This window comes from Heterocephalus glaber, unplaced genomic scaffold (assembly GCF_053883595.1).
Source record: "Heterocephalus glaber isolate CG9 unplaced genomic scaffold, H.glaber_assembly_v1.0 deba00000122, whole genome shotgun sequence".
Lineage (NCBI taxonomy): Eukaryota > Metazoa > Chordata > Mammalia > Rodentia > Bathyergidae > Heterocephalus > Heterocephalus glaber.
This window is the reverse complement of record NW_028258138.1, coordinates 61,005,143-61,030,986: the sequence shown is the minus strand read 5'-3', so window position 1 is coordinate 61,030,986 and position 25,844 is coordinate 61,005,143. Positions and strand designations below refer to the sequence as shown.

The 25,844-nt window shown below is 32.0% G+C and overlaps 1 protein-coding gene across 8 annotated transcripts in view; it reads right to left on the bottom strand.

The window, feature by feature from the left end:
* Nectin3 (nectin cell adhesion molecule 3) overlaps nucleotides 1-25,844 on the bottom strand; it is a 134,598-nt gene that overhangs the window by 37,605 nt on the left and 71,149 nt on the right. For 4 of the 8 annotated variants that reach the window (XM_004835754.4, XM_004835755.4, XM_021263922.2 and 1 more), the window contains exons 6-7: nucleotides 21,704-21,842; nucleotides 18,607-18,691 (exon numbers count right to left, since the gene is read on the bottom strand). In XM_004835754.4, the coding sequence (XP_004835811.1) occupies nucleotides 18,607-18,691; nucleotides 21,704-21,842 (224 nt within the window). Of the gene's footprint in view, nucleotides 1-4,138; nucleotides 4,279-15,645; nucleotides 17,681-18,103; nucleotides 18,167-18,606; nucleotides 18,692-21,703; nucleotides 21,843-25,844 lie in introns of those variants that run through there. The other 4 variants (XM_021263937.2, XM_021263918.2, XM_087215140.1 and 1 more) reach the window with 4 other exon arrangements.

The window sequence follows — 25,844 nt, the reverse complement described above, 5'->3', positions numbered from 1 at the left end:
AGGAATGATTTCTACAGTTCTGTGAGGTATACTAATAGTATTTTGATTGGGATTGCATTAAATATGCATAACAATTTTGGGAGTATGGCCATTTTCCCTATGTTGGTCTTCCTTCCCAAGAGCAAAGGGATATCTTTCCACTTTCTGATATTCTCTTTGATCTCCTTTTTCAGAGTACTGTAATTTTCAATATAAAGATCTTTTACTTCCTTTGTGAGATTAATTCCTAAATATTTCATTTTTTCAATGTTATTGTGAAAGATGTTTCTCTCTCGGTGAAATTGTGTACAGGAATGCTATTGATTTTTTAGTGTTGACTGAATCCAGATATGCTACTAAATTTAGTTATTAAATCTAGAAATCTTTTGGTGGCGTTTTGGGGGTCTTCTATGTAGAATATCAGGTCATCTGCAAATGGTGATAATTTAACTTATTCATTTCCTATCTTTATTCCTTTTATTTCTTTCTTTTGTTTAATTGCTCTGGCTAAGGTTTCCAGAACTATGTTGAATAAGAATGGTGATAGTTCCTGATTTTAGACTGAAAGCTTTCAGTTTTTGTCCATTTAGTATGATGTTGCCTGTTGGTTTGTCATAGTTAGCTTTTATCAGATTGAGATAAAGTCCATCTATTCCAATTTTCTGTAGGGTTTTTTTTTCCATTAAGTTTATTTGTACATTTTAGGTATACAATACAGTTACATTCATTGGGATCTTGTAACTTTACATGATGTATCTTGGTTCCTGTAGGGTTTTTATCATGAATGGGTGTTGGACTTCATCAAATGAGTTTCCCACATCTCTTGAGATGGTCATGTGATTTTTGTCTTTGGTTTTGTTGATATGGTGTATTACATTTATTGATTTGCCTATGTTGAACCATCTCCACATCCCTGGGATGAATCCAACTTGGTAATGGTGTATAATCTTCTTGATGATTTGCTGAATTCTGTTTGACAGTATCTTATTGAGGATTTCTACATCAATATTCATTAGGGAGACTGGCCTATAGTGCTCTTTTTTTGGTTGGGTCATTCTCTGGTTTTGGTATTTGGGTAATACTTGCTTCCAGGAATGACTTTGGGAGTATTGCTTCCCTTTCAATTTCATTAAAGAGTTTGAAGAGTAGTGTCATTAGATCCCTAAATTTCTTGTAGATTTCAGTAGTGAAATAGGACCTGGGCTTTTCCTTGTTGGTAAGTTTTTAATTAAATTTTCAATTTCATTGACTGATATTGGGTTATTCAGAACTTTATATCTTCTTGATTCAGCTTTGGCAATTCATATGTACCCAGGAATCTGTTCATTTTTCTGTATTTTCCATCTTTCTAGAGTACAGGGTTTAGAGTCATTGATTATCTTCTGGATTTCTACAAGATCTGTTGTAATTTCACCCTTTTCATTCCTAATTGCATGAATTTGAGTTTTTACTTTTTTTTTTTTTTGATAAGATCTGTTTTGGAGAATGTCCTATGTGCAGTTGAGAAGAATGTGTATTCTGATGTTGTGGGGTAGAACACTCTAGACATCTAGTAAGTCCATTTGTTCCCAGGTTTTGTTCAGTTCTGGTATTTCTTTGTTGATTTTTCTGTCTAGTTGATCTATTTATGACAGCAGGGTATTGAGATCCTCCATTATAACTGTATTAGTGCTTGATTTTTCATATCCATTAACACTTATTTTAAAAAGTTGAGTGTGTTTATATTTGTTGCATATATTTTTATGATTGTTATCTCTTCTTCCTGGAGTTTTTCCTTAAAAAGTAGGTACTGACCTTCTTTGTCTCTTTTGATCAGTCTTGGATTTAAATTCAATTTACCTGCAAATAGAAGAGCTACCCCTGCTTTTTATCTCTATGTTCCTGTAGCACAGCATATTATTTTCTATCTTTTGACTTTTAGTCTATGAATTTTTGAGTTAAATGTGTTTCTTCTAGGCATCATATTATTGGATCTTGTTTCTTGATTCATTCTGCCAGTCTGTTTCTTTTGATTGGTGAGTTAAGACCATTTACATTGATGGTTTTAACTGAAACACATTGGCTTATCCTTGTCATATTATTTTTCTGTTGGTGGTTCCCCATCTTTCTGCTTTAATTGCTTGACTTGCCTGGTGGCTTCTTTCTATTGGTGTTCTTAGATTGTGGTCTTTATTATCTCTAAAATATCTTTCAGGGCATTTTGTAGAGCTGCTTTAGAGGTCATGAATTTCTTTAGCTGTTCTTTATCATGAAAAGTATCTTATTTCTCCTTTGAATTTGAAAGACGGTTTTGCAGGGTACATTAATCTGGGCTGGAGTTTGTTTCCTTTCAGAACCTGAAATATTTCATTCCAAGCTCTCCTTTACTTAAGGGTTTGTGAAATCTGCTGTGATTCTGCTGGGCTTTCCTTTATAGGTGATTTCTTTTCTCTAACAGCTTTTAATATTCTCTTGTTGTGCTGAATTTCTGGAATCTTGATAACAGTTTCCCTTGGTGTAGATTTATTTTGATCATGGCTAATTGGAGTTCTATATGCTCATTTATTAGTATGTCAAATTCTTTTTCCATGTTTTGGAAGCTTTTTGCCATTATTTCTTTGAACAGGCTTTTTATGGCATTTGCACTAACTCCAGATTTCTCACTGACTCTGATCAATCTTATATTATTTTTCTTTGCATCATCTTGCAGCTGTTAGATTGATTTTTCATGGTCCCTTGTCATTTTAAAGATATCTTTCTTTTCATGGTCGTTAACTGCAATCCTGTCGTCTAGATCAGAAATTCTATCCTCACCTCTGATCAGTCTATTGCATATACTTTCAATGGAATTTTCTATTTCCTGTATGTCTGTTTGAATGTTTTATAGATTCCATTTCTTTCCTATGTGGGGCATTCATAGTTTCCATCATTTTCCTAAGCTCCTCTTTTTTTAAATCTATGTGTATTATTCACTGAGCATGTCCTTCATTTTGATAAACATTTTTTTTTTTTACCTGAGAGATTAATTTCTCTATAACCTCATGTAGCAGGGTTTTATTTTTTTACTTCTGATATTATCATTTCCAAAATTTCAGGTGGGTGACTTCTGATTTCCTCTATGTTATTATCCCCTAGATTTGCCCTAGGTGGGCTGGAGGTCTGGGATTGCATTTTACTTCTGCATCTTGTCATTTTCTATTTTGTTTTGTTTTGTTTTCTGTGTTGATATCTGTGAATTTCTAATGGCAAATAGCTTTATCACTAGTACTGAGGGTTCCTTAGGGAATGTCTGTTCCTCAGAGATGTCTTCTGGGTATATGTGGTTCTTGGTCTTTGTGTCTGTCCCAAGGTCCTACTTTCCCAATTTATTAAGGATTGAAAGTTGCTATTTATTTGGCTCAGCACTCAGTCCTTTGGTACTAGACTATGGTGATGGTTTGCCACCACAAAGTTGGAATGTTATCAGTGAGAATAACTGATTACAAGAGGTATGACATACTGGTTTAGACACATAGCTTGGAAACTGACTGTGGTAACTACTAATTTAGTAACTTTAACCACAGGACAAGATCTACAGTTATATAATACAATCCAACATAAACAAGGAACTTATTTGTAATAGTTTTCCCTTAGCGAGTGATTTTATCCTGCGGGGAGGGGGGAAATTTTAGAAGGATGGGGGCAAAACAGAGAGATAGATGAAGAAAAATGTAGCTAGAGCAAGTTTGGAGGACAACAGATGATCACCTAAGCTTTGGGAAACTGGAGAAGAAGGCAGGAGAGAGAGCATGAAGAATAAATCTGAAGATAATCAGAGTGAACCAGAAAGACGAGAAACAATTTTCACTCACATGAAAATATCATAAACTTGACAGATTGTTGAGGAAAGAGAGACAAGTAAAAAAGATAAAAATAAGATAAAAAACTAAACAACAACATAAAAGACAGAAAAGGGAAAGAAAACCAACAATGAAAGAAAAATAAATAAAATTCCTCTGAAGTCCACAGTTCTGTAGCAGTGTCCAAGGCAGGTAGTGTTCCAAAACTGTGCTGAGTACCCCTACCAAGTCTGCAGTAGGATTAGTGCTGAGTATGCGGTTGATCTTGTGGAAACTTGAGCCAGTCTTCAGCTAACAGATTTTTGGATGTGTCTCTTTGTCCCCCCAACAAGCCTCCTTACCGTGGGTTGTTGTGGCATCCTCAGGCAAGGATAGCCCAGGGCTGTTCTCAGTTCCATGTTCAGTTGGTTCCACTTGGTCTTTGCATAGCCTCTTCTGTTTCACTCCCACTGCCACTTTTCTATCTTGTCCTGCCACTTGTCTTAGGGTAGGGGTTAGGAGAGTGTTATTGCCACTGCAAATACAACCCAAGGCTCCTAGGTTCCACTTCAATCTCCTTTTCTAGTAGGTTAGGTGCCAACAAAGGCTGTTTAAATCCCACATGTCCATCTGCATCTTTCACCTTATGTGTATGTGTGTGTGTGCATGCACACTGGCCTCTAGGCCTTCACACTGAGCTACATCTCAGCCTTTTTTAATCTATTTTAAATTTTGAGACAGAGTCTTGCTAAGTTTCTGTATTGCCCAGGCTGGGCTCAAACTTGCAATCCTTCTGCCTCAGTCTCCCTGAGTGCTGGAATTTTAGGTGTATACCACTGTGTTTTTACTTCACATGCCCAGGGAAACATATGTGTACTTTGGGATCATTTCTTATCAGAATAAGATTCCCCCAAAAGAGTGAGTCAGCAATAGGCTTCCTTTCCTTAGCTGAACACATCCTCAATTAAGCAAACATCAATAAATCACACAGGAGATTACTGTATGTGAAACTTAATGGATGAACATCTTAGTTTAAGAATGTCAAGAAATCAACAAAATAAATTTGGAATGATTCATAACCAAACTGTGGTAAAAACACACATCTGGGGAAAGACAGTGGTAACTGTGTCTATCATCATCCCAGGGAAAGGACATTTACACTACAATAGCTTCCAAACAATGGAAATTCATCTGATATGTTGCAAGGAGACTAGGTGAAAGATTCCCATACTCATGTAAAAAACTGGAATAATTTAGTGACTATAGGTAAAAATGAAAAATGAATAAAGTCAACTCACCCATGATAAACTGTGGTCATGATTACTTTATCTAAAACAAACACTTCTAATATTTTCCCATTGGCTCTTCAAGTATGTTTTAAAACAATTGGCATATTAAAGCTTTCTAAACCAATATGGATTTTGAATTTAATTTAGCACAGTTAACCCTCTGTACCTGTAGGTTCTACATCTATAGAATCGACTAAATTTAGATGAAAAATATTTAGAAAAAAAATCGGAAAATAACAGTTGTTTGTATGTCTAAAGTGTATGTAGTTTTTCTTATTACTCTCTAAACGATATAGTATTACCAACTGTTAACACAGCACTTACACTGCATTAAATAAGTAATCTGGTGGTGAAATAAAAGTATACAGGAGGATATGTGTGTCATATGCAAATACTATGCCATTTTATATGAGATTGAAGCATCTGCTGGGGAATCCTGGAACTGATTCCTCTGGATAAGAACGAACAACTCTATTTCTAACTTATTTTTAACTTGTAGCTTTGATAAAAATTTTAGCCTACATTTTATCATATATATTTTCTACACCAAGGAACTCTTAAGAAACTTTAATTCATTCTAATATGTTTTCTTCAGATTTAAGGAGTTTTTAAATTAAGATTTTTATCTTTTAGGAAAGATTTTATTTTAAAGAAAATGTTAACTAATTTTTATTTAAGATAGCTAATAGATTCAAAAGCAAAAGGTGCTAATTATTAAGTAAATCTGCCATCTAGGGCTGTCTCTTACACCATTTTCTAGTCATTCTACCATTTTATGAGCCAAAGAATAAAACTGAAACATTAAATTAGTAAAGCATATGACACAGAGCAAATCACAATATTAGAAAGCATATCTTTTTCCACCTCTTAATAAAATTAGTGTCAAAAATTACCCTTTGCTAAGTGACTATCACATCACTAGGAACCTTTAGTACAGTTCCTATTGACATATTTTATTCTATATTTCATTTTTCTACTAGCTTAAAAGAATTTTTAAAGGTGGTTGAGATATCTGGGCCATTTTAATTATAGAGATAGAATGATGTGAATTAAAGTGAAAAGACATGGAGAAAGAAGTTATTAAGGAATTAGGGAAAGTGTTTTGGAGCACTAGGGAAGTGTTCAAGCTTTCTGTACTGGTGAAGGCTGGTGATGATATAAACCTCTGAAAGAAAGGAAGTTCACATTTTCTGCAGAATCACTATGAATCAAAATTGCTATGATACCATGTTTATATAAGAATTCAAAATCAAAGTAAGTAGACTTAAACACATAGTGACATTAGGACGTATGTAAAATATGTAAAATCAGGACCACCCTAGAAATTCTATGATATATGATTGCTGTGCTAATATATAAGAAGGTTTTGAAAAAATCAACAGCATAGATAGTCTCCCCATTGGTATTTTCATGTTAACAGATAGTGATGGATATTATTATTCTCTAATGGTGGGAAGTTAGGCATTGCAGCAGGCAGGAAGGGCTAACTGGCACTGCTGTTGCTCATATTCCAACATGATGGCAGCTGCCAAAGGATACACTTCACTTAAATCACCCTTAACAACTTCATACTTGAATCTAATTTAAAGGAAGTTTTATAAAAAATCACTCCACAAAGCTTACTACAATATACTGCCTGAACATTCTAAGCTTAGACATGTCAAAAACACTTATCTTAAAATATATCTTATAGGTTGAGTATTCCTAATCAAATGCTCCAAAATCTGGACATTTTTTGAGCATCATGATTTTGGAGCATTTCAGATTTCAGATTTTTGGATTAGGGATGATCAACAGTAAAGTCTATGTAAACACAGTATTCTGAAATTGTCTTAGAAATCTGAAATATTTCTGATGCCAGGTATTTTTGATAAAGGACACACAATCTGTATTTACATTATTCTTTCAAAAGTCCATATGTAGTCTGTACCAATTTTTTTACTATTAACATTAAAAGAAATTCAACAAAATAATTTTTCCAGACTAAAATCAAGACTGAAAAATTCAAAGTAAAATTAGATTGATAAGGTCTACATGAAATATAACTTACCAATAATGACTAGGTTAATTCTCTGAAAACAACTTGGATGCTTTGCTCTGAATATTTAAAATAGCTCAGTTCTATGTCCAGACTTCTCTGAACTTGAAAAGGAATTTTTCCTAATTTAAAATATAATTCTTTTTAAATAAAGAGAACTATTAGATTCTCTGAAATATGGAGGGAAATTTCATTTCACTTAACTTACTATATGTAACTCCAATCATTCTTTTACACCTACTCATACATAAGTCAATCAGGAATCACTCCTAATTAAAGACTTAAGAGTTTCCTGATGGTAATGTGAACTTAACATAAATCTGGAATAAACTACTCAAGATTTAATGTCCTGAGTGGATCTCAAGCAAGACTACATTAAATTTAATTCTTCAAAAGTCAAAGCATAAGTCAAAACTTAAATAAATTAATGGCAGGGTAATACCTGTATATGAGTCCTTTAGTTTTAAGTTTTGGCATTACATGAGTTAATACTTCAGGTTTTATTTCAGTTTACGAGGTATTTTAAAATATTTCTGGTGGTGATGTTAAAAGATTAAGTTAATTTATAGTTATTATGCTGATGACAAATACTTTTAAATTGAAATGATGTATTCTGGCTCCTTTCCCCAAAGTTATATCATCTTGTTCAAGAAAACTGATGAGCTATATAGTTTCTAACTTGTTTAAAACTAATTTTCTAGGTTACAGAGGCATAAGGATATAGCCATAGTGGATACAGATTTTTATGTTTCTATATCACTCAAAATTTCTGGTGTCACTTTCAACTCCCTTGGGAAAATGATTTTATGAACAATTAATTTCACTACCAACTGCTATATACTGTCTAAACCAACTGCTAAACAACCTCTGTACAAAACAGTTTATTAGATAAAAGGTAGTAGTAGCAATGACTTCTGCTTGTAAAGAGCTTGTTATTGAGAAGACAGAAAAAAGAGGAAAACCAAAAACACATCCATGATTACAAATAATGAATACGTGATTTTTATAACAAACCAGTTCCTATGACTCAGGGCTAAAGATCCAAAAGGAAGAAAAGAAGATGGGAGACTTGTAATATACATATAATTGAGTAGAGTTATATTAACAAATCTTATGAAAAAAATGTGAACTAGATGTATTTTTTCTGGATTGCTCAGAGGTTTTAAAAGGCTAACAATTAATGCTTTTCTGTTAATCATCTACTTCTCTTTTGGTATTGAATATTGGTGACTAGAATGAACCCAACTCTTCAGTCATTTAATCTATGTAAAAATGACTCAATCAGTATTAGAAATAAGAAATTGTTGTATAATTTAATTTTTAAAAAATTTCATCTTAAAAAAGGACTCATTCTCCTACTCAGAAGCAATCTAGTTAAAAATCATACATGGACACCAATGAAAATTGAGGTCAGATGATTTTACCACCTAGGCAGAGGTGTGCCCCATGGTTTAACACATGCTCATCATGCACAATGCCTTGGGTACAATACCCAGTACAAAAACCAACACTAAACAGATTTTAATTTCTAAAAAATTACACATTTAATATGCTTCTGCTGGAAATATTTGCAAATATTTACATATCAATAACAAAACTGAAATTCAATTAACTCAATCTTTGCCTACAAATTGTTACTCAGGTTCCTTCTAGATTCATTCTGGTATACAAATATGGAGTAAATCTATAACAAAATTTTATTTCTGTAACATAGCAACTCAAAATAACTGAATCTCAATCTTAATTGTAGTTAGACTGCTGGAGCCTATGTGATTTTGTTGGTAAGTGTTAACAGCATGATTCTAAAGTATTTTTCCTTCGTGTACCATAGACTTATGTTCTATTTATAAAGTTTTATTGTTTCCACTTGTGCTAAATACTGTGTTTGATAGGTAAGAGACCATATAAAAAGGTAATGGCTATTTCTGTGCCATGAACCACAAAATACAATTGAAAAGGTTAAATTTTTCTAATTTCCATATTTCTCAGGTAAGCTAAAATTACTTATAGTACTTATTCCCTTGGGAATAGTAGACATTGATGACCAAGGAAAACTATATTTGAATTAATTCATTAAATTTCCGAGCTGGTAATATAGTTTATACAGGAAAAACAAGGAAAATTATTCATTATAAACAATGTTACCCACATGACTTTAAGTAGAACAACAAGGAAAAAAAACAGGTTTGTCACACCTGCATTCCACAGGGAAAGCCTGGCATTACACTATTACATAAACTGGACTTCATCAAAATGAACAACTCTGCTCTTTAAAAGTTACTGTTAAGAGGATGACAAGAAAGAGAATGGGAGGAAATATTTGCAAATCATATCTGTGACAAAGGACTTACACTAAAGCATATAAAGAATTCTAATACAGGGAGGAGGAGACAAGAAAAAAGAAAATAGAAGGAAAAAAATGGAAACAGTTTTTGTACATAGGGAGGGGAGGGGGATTGAGGGGAGGAGGGAATGGGAAAAAATAGGCAGGATATATCATGTAAAGGTACCAATTCCCTACAATAAGTGTTATCATTCATTATGTATGCCTAAAATGTATCAATAAATGTTTTGCTACTAAAAAAGAATTCTAATAATAATAAAACAATCTAATAAAAACAGCAAATATTTGAGCAGGTACTTTATCAAAGAAGATGAACATATCCGCAAAATTTTAAAAAATGTTCCACAGATTAGTATATAGAAAAATGCAAATTAAATCTAGGATGAAATTCAACCATACGTTTATTAGGGTATCTAAAAATTTAAAAAGCTGACCATATGAAGTATTGGGAAGGACATGAAGTAGTTTACACAATGTTGGAAGGCTTAATGGTAAAACCATTTAGGATGATAGTTGGCATTTTCTTAAGAAGTTAAACATAAACTTACCATAAACCCTACCATTCCATTTCTACATGTTTATCCAAGGGAAATGAAAGCACAAATTTACACAAAGGCTTACACATAGATGTTCACAGCACCTCTGTTCATAACAGACTTCAAAAGGCAAAAAGAGATAGCCATTAATAGGTAAATATATAAATAAAATATAATACATCTACAAGATTATCTACCTAAAACGAACAAACTGTTGATCAATACAACACGAATGAATCTCAAAATCATTATGTAAAATGAGAGAATCAAGACCAATACAGAATACACTGCATGAATGTGCTTGCATAAAAATCTGAGAACATACCAACTAACACAGCAGTTTCCCTTATCCATGGTTTCACTTCTTGCTGTCTCAGTGACATGGTTGGAAAAACTTAATATGTATCTTGACTTTCAGCAGAGAGAAAAACCACATTAACTTTTATTATAGCATTTTACTAGAATTGTGCTGTTTTATTAATGTTACTCTTAATCGCTTATTGTACCTATTTGTAAGTTAAACACTATCATAGGTGTCTACACATATGTATAGGAAAAAATATAGCATTTATAGAGTCCAATACTATTGCAATTTCAGATATCCTGTGGGGTCTTGGGCCATGTCCCTTTCGGATAAGGAGGGATTACTGGATACAGAAAAAGCAGATCAGTGTTTAGTTCCCTAGGGATGGGGAAGGGAATCTAAGGAAGGACTAGGTGGGGAGATTACAAAGGAGCACTAGGAAACTTATGGAAATGATGAATATGCACATTCTTTTGATTGTGGTATCCATTTCTTAGTTACATATGCACACACATATGTATGATGTGTGGCTACAAAATATGGTAATTAAAAATTATTATAGTAAAAGAAAAATTGCCATTAATACTCCTCAAAATAATCCCTCTCACTCCAATACATTTATCCCACCATTCTTGCCATATTCTTAAGTGGTTCTGGAAGTCCTCTTTCGTTAGAGTCTTTGGTTGATCTATACTGAACTCCTTAATGCACTGAATTGATCCGAAACTTTTACTTTTCATGGTCATTTTGACTTTTTGGAAGAGCCAGAAATCACACAGTGCTAGATACAGTGAGTAAGGTGGATGAGAATACACTGTAATATTTTTATGAACCTCCCTTTCCACTGGGATGACACTCAACATTCAGTATATTTTTAATAAAATTTCATAAAGATACTTGTGAGAGAAGACTTCTAGAACTGCTATCGAAAGTGGCAGAAATAATAAGTGTGTTGAAAATGAGGAAAAGAATTTTAGGGGAATTAATTACAATGTGTCTTTTTCTTTAATAAAATTTTAAATTTATACATTCATAATATATTTTGTTCACCTCTTGTATTATATATAAAACAAATTCAGTTTTAATAAATGTAGCTTACTGCATGTCAATTATACTTCAATAAAACTATTTTTACAAAAGGGAGAAAGTTGTCATTCTAGGCATTTGTGTATTTGTCACTAAAATGTTAGCTTCATAAACAATTTTTTCATTTATTTTATTAACTACATGTGGTAAGTACTGGTGCATAGTTAAGTACTCAAGAAATATCTGTTTCATAAATGAATGGCTGAAAAAAACCAAAGCAACACTGTGAATCAAAAAGTACAGACTCCATTCATTTTAATTTTATTTCAAGCACTACTAATCTTATAATCAAAGTATAAATAATTTCCAAAAGAAATATATGCTGAGTTTAAATAAGTCAAAGTAGTACCAGTTTTATTTTTCTACTGAAATCATTTTGCTGCTCGGTTACTTTTTGTATTTTTATTAAGAACTACATACCGCTTCTTTTTAAATAAGAGTAACTGCAAACATATAACATTATGTGTTATATACTTTTAAGGATATAAAATACATTAATCTATTAAACTCTAAGTAAGTTTATCCTTTCCTAATTTTTAATGTTGAGCATTAAGAGCTTTGATTTAGTAAAGATAATAATCCTTTATATTTCAAATCTTGCACCCACATTTCAGTTGAATGAATTTTATTTCAACCTTTGACAAATATTGTTAGATATTCAAATATTATTTTTTGTCTTTGAAAGACCTTCCCTCAAATAAAATTAGTTTAAAAACCATTGTTTCATCTACAACTTTTTGATTGCAAAACTTTTCCTTCTTCATGCCAGCATAAAAACTCACCAATTATTTCACTACTTGTCTTGACAGCAAAAACCTACTAGAAATACTCAGTACTTATTTTCTTGTATTGTCCACAGAGTAATATATTTTCTTCTAATTTGGAAGAAAACTAGTAACTTTCTACCCTCTTCCTATCTCTTCTTCCAATCCCAAAGATTAGACCTATTAGCAATGTCTGAAAACATGTTAAAATATTTAGATCTTGAGAACAAATCAGATCACCAACGATTACTAATAAAAGTAGTTTACCTAAAAAAATATTATTGCAAGATGGCAGTGATATGTTGGAAAGCTGGGCTGAAAAAGATAATAATGGAAATCTAAGAAAAAGCAGCCTCATACTGTTATGTAGATGGGAAATAGAGGACTATTTCAATAGCTTTTTCAAGTAATTAGAAAATTTTTTCTATACTACACCAAAAGTCTATAAATGGCAATTTCTTAAAGTAAGCTGCAATATGGAATCTGAAAACATATCAATAAACTCCATATTCTATTTCAGTCATACAAGTACTTTAACAGTACATCCCACTTCATCACAAAGAATATTTACCCACATATACCAAAACATACTTTTGTACACCTTTTATGGTTTAAACCTAGAATGTTTCTCAAAAATCTCATGTGTTCCTAAGTGGGGGTTTTGGAAGGTGATTGGATCATGGGGGTGATATACTTTTCAGGGGACTGATCCACTGATGAGTTCATAGATAAATGTGCTGTTAAGAAGTGGGGCTTTGTTGGAAGAGATGTCAGTAGATGTGTACCTTTGGAGGTTATATCTCTATTGCTGACTCCTCTCTCTCTCTCTTACTTCCTGGCTGCATGAAGTGAGTAGCTTTTCCTCTGACATGCCCTTCCTCCACGATGTTTTTGCTCTGGAACTAGCTGACCTTGGACTGAATCCCCTGAACCATGAGCCAAATTAAACCTCTTCTTTTAAATTGTGGATGTCACGTATTGTGTCCCAGCAATGGGAAAGCTAATACATTATTTTAAAAGTATGAAATTATTAAAGTTAATCTGTGTATTCTTACAACTGAAATGATGTTCATAAAATGCTTTTAAGGTTATTAAGAAATTTTAACTCATCAATAGTCACTTGACAGATAACTACTGCAAATATAGATTTCAAGAGGAGAAATTTCATGACAGTTCAGAGATTAAAAGGGTTTTATTAATATAAGTCATTACTGTAAAAAAAACTTTCAATATGTATATTGAAGTATCCACAGTGAATGTATTTAATATGTATTCTATAAATATACTAATACAAAAAGGAAAAAACCCCTTCAAAATCCATATTCCCCATACATTGTTGCTTGACTGGAATTCCTGTTAATCTGAGTAGTCAAAGAAGTATCCATTTCAAGAAATCTACTAATCATGACTTCCCAAAATTAACGTAATTTTAAGCTAAAATGCAGAGTATTATAAAAGATTTATATTTAAATACAGACTTTTCTATATCAGAAAAAAAACATTTAAAGCATTAATTATGTTTTCCTGGAAATGCTTCAGGGATCATTTTAGTTGGTTTGAGCTATTTTTCATATCAGAATATACAATTTTTCCCATATAGTTTTAAAATAGTATTATTCATAGAATATACAATGTTATCAAAAATTTTAATACACAGAAATTGTTTCAGTATTCAATTATTCCATGCTGTATTTAAAACCTAACAATACAATGAAGCCATCTGTATAGAGTACTCTTTGCTAAAGGTTCTAGTCACAGCAGAATAAATAAATAACAATCACAATAAACAAGTGATAAATAAGAAACGTCATTTATAGCAAATAGTTTATATACCTAGAGAATTTGAGAATAAACTGAAAAACTATTAGATGAATAAGAAATATGAAAAAGATATATATCTAAAATCCAAAGAATTTCTACTTGTTAATAATTACAAAAAGCTATGGTAGTGGGGTAGAGGAATACCACTGATAATCAAAATCCTCCAAATGCCTATAATAAATTCAATAAGGAAGTAGAAACATAACGAAAAAGTCTCTATTTCAATAACAATAGAACACCAAACTGGAAGCCTAACATGTTCAAAACAACTAAAAATTGAAAAATGATGCAAATACATAACTTACCAAATCACAAATAGGCACCCAATTATGAAAAGACAATCAACTTCATTCAGGAATTTACAAAACTTTTAAATGAGTTAGTTTTCCAGTTATCAACTTTGTGAAACAAAACATAAAAACAACAACAACAAAATCTTCTGCTAATAGTATTGGAGAGGAAAATGGGTTTTAATATGGTAAACTGATACACAGCTAGTTTGGCCAGTAATGTATCCACTTAAATTAAAAACTCTGCATTGTAATTCTATTTCTTGGCACATATTTTAGAAATACATGTGTACAAAAAGTACACAGAAGTACTTTCACAGATTGTAACAAAACCAGGCCAAATCACTGGGTAGTTTGTGGTATATCAGTGTGACGGAATAGTGTTCCAAACACTAAGAATCAGATAGAGATACATAGTTTTCAAATCTGGATGGGCATTAAAATATCAGGTAGTAAAATGTTCACTGTTGCCAACTCCAGAGATTCTGATTTGGTAAATGTGCAACTGTTAATAAATTTTCATTTTTAGTAACCCAGAGAATTTTGGTAAAGGTAGTTACACTGGGTACTGTTAAAAATACTAATCTACAATGGAAGACATATTAAGTTGAAAGAGTAATTTCTAAAACAAGATGTACTCTAGAACTCCATTTATGTTTTTAACAAAAAAATTATTTGTAGATATGAATGAGGTATGCATGAAAATAAATTCATGGAAAATATCTGGGAGGATATGTAAATGTGTAACAATATTGATCTCTAGGAAAAGGACAGGGATCTTTAGTGATGGGGAATGAAAAACACTATAAATTTCTGTAATTTTTAATTTTCTTGTACAAAGAATATACTTAATTATAATCTGTACAATGTTAAGAAAATAAAACATAAAAAGGTAAAATACTCTGTTGCTGTTACAAAATATTTGAAAAAGTAAACTTAAAGGAATAAAAGCTTTATGTTGGATCATATTTTCAGAGGTTTCAATCCAGAGTTAGCTGGTTTCATTGCTATGAGTCTAAAGTGAGGTAGAACACCATGATGGAAGGGTGTGGTGGAGGAAAACTCAACTATGGCAGTCAGGAAACAGAAAAGGGCAGAGCCTGTGCTAACAGGCTTCTTCCTTCTTCTACTTTTGGTGCATCAGATCCCCAGACTATTAGATGATGTGCCCATATTCAGGGCCAGTCTTCCCCCTGTTTGCCATCCCACATGCCAATCTTCTCTGGAAGAGACATACCCAGACACACCCAGAAGTGTGGTTCACTGATCTCATCATCTCTCAACTCAATCAAGTTGACAAGATCAACCATGCAAATACATTTTAAAATCATAAATTTGTTTCTTAAGTGACAATTCACTTTTATAGAATTATCATCTATTAACATGACAGTTGGTAGTATAACTGAAATACTCTTTGCCTTCATACAGGAGATTCCTTTTTATCTCCCTGTATATGAGTGCCTTCACTACAAACATCTCTGCTGCATGATAACAGCACCCACACAAGGAAATTGCCTTTTCATAGGGTCAGGTCTCATCCTACTGACTAATTTAAGAGGAAAATTTCTCAGGAGGTGAACTGTGGCACTTTTAGCACAAAAGCAACAGTAAATCAGGGTGACAAATGTAGGTATGCAGAACTGCTTCTTTCTGTGTTTCCCAAGGGAAGCCACTGATGGGTAGAACAAGTTAGTCTTCTCTTTAAAGCCCTAGTGTTTATTTTAGGAGCATGAAACCTTGGTCACTGAGGTCTGGTTGTAAGGGATCATAACTAATGACTTCAAGTAGAACTTATTTTATGAGTTTAAAGTTGACAAGTTATCTAGTGAAGTGGAACATTACTAAAATATTTATTATTACAACATGCCATCACTGCTTGAAACAAATTAGTTAGCAATTACATATCTAGATTTCTTGGTAACTAAGAAATAGTTACTGTGAATTTTGCATTTTGATATTTATTATAAGCCTAACTAAAAAGTAAACATCCATACAACCAACATATGACATTCTAATACAGAAGTCATGATAAATTATCTGAATAAAGAATAAGAATTACTTATTTCATGCATGTCCAGTTGAAGTTATGACTCTCCTAGGAAATATTTTACAGAATGAATTTTATATCAAGAAAATGAACATAATGTTCAATCAAATTTTCAACTTCCTAGTTTTAATTGAGAAAAAAGTTACAATACTAAAGAATGGTCTCCCTCTGAGTCCGATGTTTACTGTGCATTGCAGACATTCATCTGTCAATTTTCTTCACACAAATAATTTTCATTACTTTTCAATATAACTCTTCACTTGTTCCCAAGTTTATGTATTTTATTATACAAGTTACTACCAATCAAACTATTCTAATAAACCTCTCAGTAATTTATCCCCCGTCTCAAACCCACTCCAAACTTGATCCATCCAGAAAGTCTTTCCTGTCTCTAAATATCCTAAAAGTTGCAGTTTGGCCCAAGGTCAACCGAAGCTATCTAAGAAAAATCTCCCCTTTGTATTATGTAAGCTATACATATAGATCAATCATAGTGTTTTAATTAAAAGCCAGGACACATGATATGAGCCTAATAAAAAGTATTTTTCAAATTTCACACCTTTTTAAACATTCTATTTTAAAACACAAATAATAACAAATTGTTAAGGTTTAAATATGAAGTGTTCACCAAAGACTCATGTACTGAGATCATTCCTCATGTATGGATCCCTAATGCAGCAAAGTTCAGAGGTGTAGTCTAGAGGTTACTGGACTATGAGGGTGCTAACCCACTGATGAATTCATAGCTAACTGACTCTAAGAAGGTAGGCACATTGAGTCACTAGGCTTGTGCCTTTGAAGGGTATATCTTAACCCTGCTCTCTTCTTCTCTGATTCTTTCTTGCTTTCTTTGCCTCCTGTCATGATATGAGCTGCTTTTTACCACCACACATTGCCCACCATGATGTTCTGCCTCATCACAGGTGATGGAGTCAAATGACCATTGATGGAAACCCCCGAAACTGTAAGCCAATGATTTTCTCAGTAATTTTGTCACAGTGATGAAAAGCTACCACATGTTATTATTAAGTAGTTTTACTGATAATCTTAAAATTACAGTTTTCCTAAAAAATTACTACCAATATTCTTTAAAAAATTCCTCAAACTGAGTCTAGAAATCTTAAGGTTACTTACTGGCTATGTTCAGAAAGACAGTATCCTTCTACAGCACTTAAAAGCTTTAAGTATTTTATTGATATTTCTTACTATTTGTCACATACATTTATTTGCTGAGATATGAAGCTATACTCTGTGAGAACAAAAAGTTTGAAAAGTTGGCACATCTTTATCCTCAAGAATCCTAACTGTAAGATGACAAAGCTGCTGCCCACTGCACACCAGGGAATGAATGTTCCTTCCTGTTCCACTCTTGGGTAGTAGACTGACTGTATGATCAGCAAAGGAAAAGAAGCTGAGAATATCTTGACAGACACATTCCTTTGGAGTTTTCCCATCAAATTAAATGAATTAATTGATGACCAAATGATTTGGCTTATTCAGTGGAAAATACAGGACTATTTTAAAAGAAAAATACAGACTATTCTCAGCAGTAAATCCCTAATATAAAGTTATAACCCTAATACACAGTGTGGCCGATAGAAAAAAATAAAAATGACAAAAAGTCTAAAACTGAGAATAAAAGAATTCAAATATTTAAACTTTCTGACATTAAAAGTAACAAATGCAGGTACAGAATGTAAGATTAAAAGTGCTGAATACTTTTACATAAATTACTATAAACTTATTTCAAAATAATTATTACAAGTTATCACAAATTTTATATAAGGGTTAATAATACTCAGAATTTTAAATTAGAATATAAACTATTTGTTGCTAAATACAGGAGTTGTAAAATTTAGACCTTTGCTTTCCTGAAAAGAAACAAAAGTAAAATACAGTACTCCAAAGAAATGCAGCTCTTTGCTATACCCTAGAAAACATTGTTTTTCTTTTTTATTGTATAAAAATCATATTTTACAATGAATCTGTATATCAATAAAGCTGTATTAACAAAAAGTCTTCAACTATAGACTTTTATTAAAAGGCCTAACATACTGTTGAACTCTCTTAGTTATATAGGCTATAACTTTTCTTACTAATTTGTAGACAAAATTTTATACCCTAGAGATTTCAGAAAAATATCTGAACATGTTAAATTTTATGTACTATTATGTAATATTTAATGTATAAATGCCTAGCTAACACTTTGAAAAGATTATAGAAATTATATTTTATTTTATTATAATTTCTTACTAGAAGAATTTTTTGTTTTATATTTTAGGTTATTTTAATTGTATAAATCAACACCTACCTGATAAAGGAGGTCTTTTGGGGGCAAAGGTGGGGAATGTTCTTCATATACAGGAGGTGGTTTATGTGTGGGAGGAAGGTCGATCCTGTGGTAAAAAGACTATTTAGTCATATTTAGCAAAAAAAAAAAAAAAAGGCAAAACAGTCAAGGTTCAAGTTCTGGTGGTTTTTTTCATACTATAAAAAATAATTACCACTATCTCAATACTGAATAGCTTCTCTGGTATGAGAAACTGAAAGTGTAAATAAGGATCAAAATGTATAACAGATGATGTGAAATAGGCAGAAAAGGTCTAAAGGGGAAGGGGAACTGGGAGGGGTAGGAGAGTGGAAAGAAGGGAAAGAATAAATATGAGAAAAGAAAAAAATGGTAACAAAGTCTTTGTAGATAGGGAGGGGTGGAGGGGTTGAAGGGAGGCCCGGGGAAGAGGGGAAAAAAAAAACAAACCAAGATATATCATGTAAAGGTACAAATTCCAAATGATGAATGTCATCATACTGTACACCTAAAATGTACCAATGAACTTAATGAATAAAAAAAATTACCACTGTACCTACATGTATTTTGCTTATTTTCCTTTCATCTACCAAACACAGAAAATAACAGTTAAGTATTAGTTCCAATGTTTAAGACAAATCTAATTGATTCAAATTTAGTTCAAGCACCAACTTAAATAGAAGTATTTGAAAATCTTAAACTGGATTCATTTTCCTTAAGATACAGACTCTAAAATCACTTTTTTGACACTCTGGAAGAAAGAATAATGACATATACATATGATTATCTTTAAAATGTTTGTAGGCATAGCCAAATGTGAAAATATGTAATATTTAAGTAAACTATATACTACAAATATGCAGTATTCTACATAGTTTTTTGGAAATACGTTTAAGATCAATTTTCAAAAGCCTCCTCACTCTTATGAGTCACACAAAGTATGACTTTCTCAATCTATAGGCTATTATAAATCTTGCCACCTGAAATAGAGAGCATTATATATCCTAAGAGAATGCATTTATTTTTGCCAAAATGACATGACACATAAAAAGCGCCAATATTTAAATACATTTTTAAATATTGTTTAGTTACAACAAAAATAGATTTCATTATATGGGTCAATTGAGTTTTAGAAAATAATTTTTTTGTACAGTCTCATACTTTTGAAGATCACAGATATTTTCATTCCATGGGATTAGTAAATAAAAGTTTCTCTATATTAAAGAATAAAGGAAATAAAAGCTATAGACACTGAAGTAATAAATTTACTATAGTCTAATACTTTTTCATATGGTATTAATATCTTAAATGAACAAAATTCAAAAGAAATATAATACTTACATGACTTATTAGTCTATTTATTAGTCTACTAATAAATCATGTTTTTGAAGTTATAGAGAAACATAAGATAACCTGGGAACAAGATTAATTCTCAAAGAAATTAACCCATACCAATCACTCTCAAAATATTCAAGAACACCAGTTTTACAGGTATCACACTGAATGAACATCTCAGTATACTTTATATAACGTATTTTTTTAATCTAATGAAAATCACAGCAAAGGTGTCAATGGTCATTTAGGTGAGAAATCTGAGGCTCATAGAAGCAACATAACTTGCTCCTAGTCACACCACTAATTTGATCTTGACATAAGTTAAACTTGCTGTGTCTCCAAAAAGACCAGTCCCAAGAACAGTTGGATTAGAGAACCAGACACATACAAAGCATTTAAAAAACGAATATATGCTTTGAATGGTAGACTTTTAATCTTTCTAAATGTTTTTTCTACTTTTTCTTTTTCATTGGTATATATCTGTAAAACATAATAATTACATTCCTTTTGGGAAACTGATTGAATATTTATTCAAGTATGCATATATCTATATCTGTACATCTTGATCATTTTTTATCACTTTCCCTTTTTCCCCAGACTCCCTTCTCAATGCCCTCAATGCCCAATGTCTAAATTGTCTACTTCCTGTTTTCTATCATCTCTTCTTTATTTATATCTTGAATTTTCCATATAAGAGAAACTACGAAATATTTAACCTTCTGTGTCTGACTTATTTCACTTAACAATATGGTCTCAATATCCATCTGCTTTCCTACAAATGACTCAAATTTATCCTTCTTTATGGCTAAGTAACACTCCATTGTGTTTATATACCACATTTTGTTTATCCATTCATCTGCTGATGAGCATCCATAGGGTTTTCATAAACTATTGTAAACTGTGGTACTATAAACATGAGTATGTATCACTGTAATATGATGTCTTTATTCTTTTTGGGAAGATACCTGGGAAGGATATAGCTAGTCAAATGGAATTCTTATTTTTAGTTTTTTGAGAAATCTCTACACTGATTTCCACAGTGGTTGATGTAAAGGAAAACAGTAATAAAAACTATTGCACAATAACGCTATTTGTACAGAATTTCACTTTATAAGACCACACCAAGTTATCCTATTCTCATCAAAACCACATGAAGTAAATAAGGAAAGTATTGTTAATTTCACATACAGGCAACAAAGCTGTTGATGGAATTAGAGAACTGAGTGTAATTTATATCTTATAAATCTATCTCAATGATTAGTCCAAAACATTGGCTTACTTTTCAATAAGATATTCATTTTATAATGTTCTAAAACCAAAACCAAGCATTCTCCTCAAGAAGCTTCAGAAGTTGACATATTTAATAACTCTTGATGGGCAAATGCTCTATATATGAAAGATAGACATATACAATCTGAAAATGCAATTTAAAGTGCTAAGATATTTTTATTTCTTGCACATAGTTTTTCAGCAAAGGCCTGCATTTCTATTCAGAGGGCAGGGCAATATATATGTCATTATGGTGGCTTTTGGGAAGATATTCTACTCTGGGTAGTAAAGTTGTCTATTTCCAGCAGCTCCTTGATGTTGTTCATTTATTAAGGTGTAGTTTAAGATGTTCTAATGAAATAATGGTCATCTAACAAAAATCTAATATTAACCTTACTTCTATCCCTTGGACACTTTAAAGAGAAAAGTTGTAAAAGTTGATATAAAGATGGATCACAATGCTTATTGACAAGACACAAGCAAAAAAGTTACCTACACTTTGTCCAGGTAGGATGGCCTCTTTTTACGAGGCATCAGCAGGGCAATCACAAAGACAGCAATGATGAAAAGGGCAAGGACAGCTCCAATTACAGCTCCAGCTACAGCTATGGAAGATGTCTGTTTAAGCGGAGCATCTGTAACAAAACATAGCGCATTCAAACAATGTTAAACAGTTCTTGAAATTGCATACTTTAATTTCTGCAGTGTGTAAGAACTATTTGAAGTATGCTATCCAACAGACAGGTTAGAGGACTCAAAGTCTGATTCATTAGTTTCAGTACAATTATGCTAATACCCTTCCTTATTCCTTGTTAAACACCTCAGCTTCCCTTTTGTCAAATTATGAAAAGAATATCGCCAATCAGACATCAACAAGTTAATCTACTCTCTACGGTCAAGGAATGTCTGGAGGAGAAGATAGATTAAAAAGATGAAAATAATTTTAAGTTCTTACACTAAAAGGTGATTTAAAAAGTCAGTATTCTTTAAGAGTTGACCAACAATATTTATCATTTTTATTCTACTAAAATGAAAAAGCAACTCTATTAAAGAAACCAAAAACCTTCAGGGGCAAAGCTCTCTCCCCCTCCCCCCCAAAAGACCCCCAGAAAACACATATCAAGTAAATATAGTGTAAAAGAGACATTGAATGCTGTAAGAATTAAGAAATGTTTCAAAACCATTTTAAAACAGGACTAAAGATAGTAATATAGTAAATTCTTTCCTATTTGGCTATAGACATACTATATCACCTCTAAATATAAATTTCTCTTTCCTAGACTACATCACAAATTCTATAATTAATGATTTAGCAATTAGAATTTCACACAACTTTAAAAACTTGTCACTCTATTTCATGAATTCTCAAATAAGCAAATCTATTAAAATTACAATGAACTATTTTCAGAAAAGTATCAAGGGATATTATAAAACCATCAATCCTTATGTAATTATTTTAATAATTTCAGCCATATTAAATTATTAAATTTTATGAGATGATTCCTAAGTTACAAATGACCTTGTTTTATTATTCTCTTTATTTTTTAATTGAATGCTAAAGATAATACTCTATAAATGAAGACACTGTGGTCTTGAAGTTATATGATCTGCCCAAGATCATTCAACCAACAAGCAGTGGAGAACAAAAAGTAAGGCTGTGATAGAGAAGTTTTGCCCTTATGCCTTTGTTGCAAGAATGCTTTTGGCAGTATCTAAATTATGCTTATATTTTGGGTCCGCTATTTGGTAATAAAGATCTTAGTTTTCACTTAATATGATTTTCTTCACATAATGTTAAATAATTGCAGTTATGGTTAGGACCTAAGCATGACAAACTTAAATGGAACTGAAGAACTATCAAGGTTGAAATGTTTTCTCTACTTACCAGTTATATTACATCCATATAAACATGTTTAGAAGCACTTGATATTTTTATTAAAATGTTGGTCACATGGGATTTTTAGTGGCTTAAAAGAATTTTATTTTTTTCCAATTATAAGCATTTCTTTGGCAAATAAACAATGTGTTAATTTTAATTTTAAAAACCTCTAACAATCCTGTCATTTTGTTAGCCCCATTCTAGACTGAAAATCTTACACCAATGAGTGCAAGTCATCTATTTCAACAATGAACACAATCTAAATGTTGTGAAAATTACTTGCAATTATCCTGAAACATTATCTTCACTTGCTGATATAGTTCAGGTTATCTACATCTGCTCATTAATACTGCTCTAGTATTTCAATTTAAATATGTACTAGATGAGAAAAAGATTTGAAACCCAGTGCAGTCAAACTTATACAGCATTCACAAATGTGAAAAAATATATTTGGGATGATTTATGGATAACATATTTTACATTATCATTTTCTCCACAATGTAAGTTATAGCTTTGACCAACAGACATATAAATAGATTGTTCAGTCGGGCATGGTGGTACATGCTTATAATCTTAGCACTTGGGAGGCTGAGGCAGGAGGATTGCCACAAGTTCAAAGCCAGCCTGGGCTACACAGTGAGCTCAAGGCCTGCCTGAACTACACAGGGAGAAGCCATTTCAAACAAACTAACAAAAATAAATAAATAGATCAGTTTTTAATACAGGCCAGGGGCACATACAAAAATACCAATTGTCAAATTTGCTACTTATTTCACAGTTGTTACTCTATTCTCCCTTTAATGAAATTTTCTTTTGGTATAGCATAAAGCAACCCTATCATTTTGTCCAAACATGTAGAATTTTGACTATGACAATGACAAAGTTAATGCTATATTTATAGTAACACTTGGAAAACGAGCTTTAAAAATCTGATTACCTTTTGAATATAGTTCTCCCAAATTAAGGGTCTTAATCTATCAATCATTATAAATTCTTTAATAAACTTCACTTCTCTTCCAAGAAAGCCTTAGCAATAATAATAATATGAAATTTGATAGTTCTAATAAAACATACTCACATAGATTCTTAATGTCTTAATTTCTAACTCTAAATGGATTTTATTTTGATATCCTAAAGATAGTCTCAAGTGTAAATATATACAATTTTAATTATAATCTGTCCAATTTTGTATCATTAGTTCTATGATGTTTAGTGCTAGGATTTGACTTTCCAGCCCTAGGTTACAAAGTTGACTGTGATCCTACTATTTTAATTTGGACGTCTATTTCAGCTAGTTCCATTAACTTTTTTTTTGTTTGTTTTGAGACAGGGCTTTACTATGTAGTTCAGGCTGGCTTTGAACTATGTAGCCCAAGCTGGCCTTGAACTTGCAGAGACCCTCCGGCCTCAGCCTCCCAAGTGCTGGGATTACAGGCATGGGCCATCCTGCTTCACCTCCATTACATACCTTTTCTTAGTATCAGAAGTCTGTTAAGTGCTGAAGTGAGCACCTGGGGAGGGGGGGTGAAGTTTGACTCTATTTTACCAATTGAATAATTTACTCCATACATGTAAAGTGATGTTAAATACACATATGGGATACATTTCATATTTCTTTTCCTGATTCTTTTAGTGACTGAGAAAAGAGAAAGATGTAATTTATTTAAGGATATACATTTTTAAAAGATATTAATAGTTAATGAATACCAGTATGAAAGGGATTAAATCTTTTGCATTCAAGCCAAAGTAATGTATTTTCATCAATGTATTTTGATGAAAATTGAGAATTTAGTCCCAATATTTCTTTTCCCACATAAGCCCAAACTACATAATTTCACAGTTTAAATAACAAGAATTAAGTGTGCAAATGTATAAAAACATTTTAAAATGCTAATTTAGTAAATGACTGATATGAAGCAACATTATCATCACCTTACTTTTCTACAAAATCTAGTATTTGTAAGTTGCAGAAAACAAAGACGTATTACAATATTTTCCATGAAAAGATAGGCATATGGATCTCCAAGAACAGCTTCCTGTTATAGCATCTACAATAGCCAGTTCATTGGATACTCACCTTCAAAAACATCAAAGTACACTCTCCAATACAACAAAAGTATACAGCCTTTAATGAAAGATACCATGCATATATCTTCTAAGAAAAGTGCTTAAAAGCCAGTTGCAAACTACATAAAAATTTGTTAGAAATTTACTTTTGAAGGATAATGTACATATGGTATAAAATGGAATTAAAATTTACCTTTACTATCACTGATACAAATAAAAAATGTAAAAGCCAATCAAACAGTTGTCATCTTACTCCAGAAAAAAAAATCTATCATCAAGAAATCAAATAATAAAAAATGCAAGGCTGCAGGGGCAAAGGAATCCTTGTACATTGTTGGTGGGAATATAAAATAGAGTAACTACTATGGAAATCAGTGTAGTGATTCCTCAAAAAACTAAAAGTGAAAATTGTATTCAATCCAGCTATTCCCCTTCTCACCTCCTAGGTATCTTCCCAAGAGACAAAGACATATTACAGTGATAAATGCATACCTATGTTTATAGCATGACAACTTGTAACAGCTAAATCAACAGATGAAGGTGGTATTTATACATAATAAGGTACTACTCTGCCACACAGGATAAATTTGAGTGATTTGTAGGAAAGTGGGATTTTGAGACCATAATGTTAAATTAAACCAGATACAGAAGATTAAAGATTACATGGTTTCTCTTATATGTTAAACTCAAA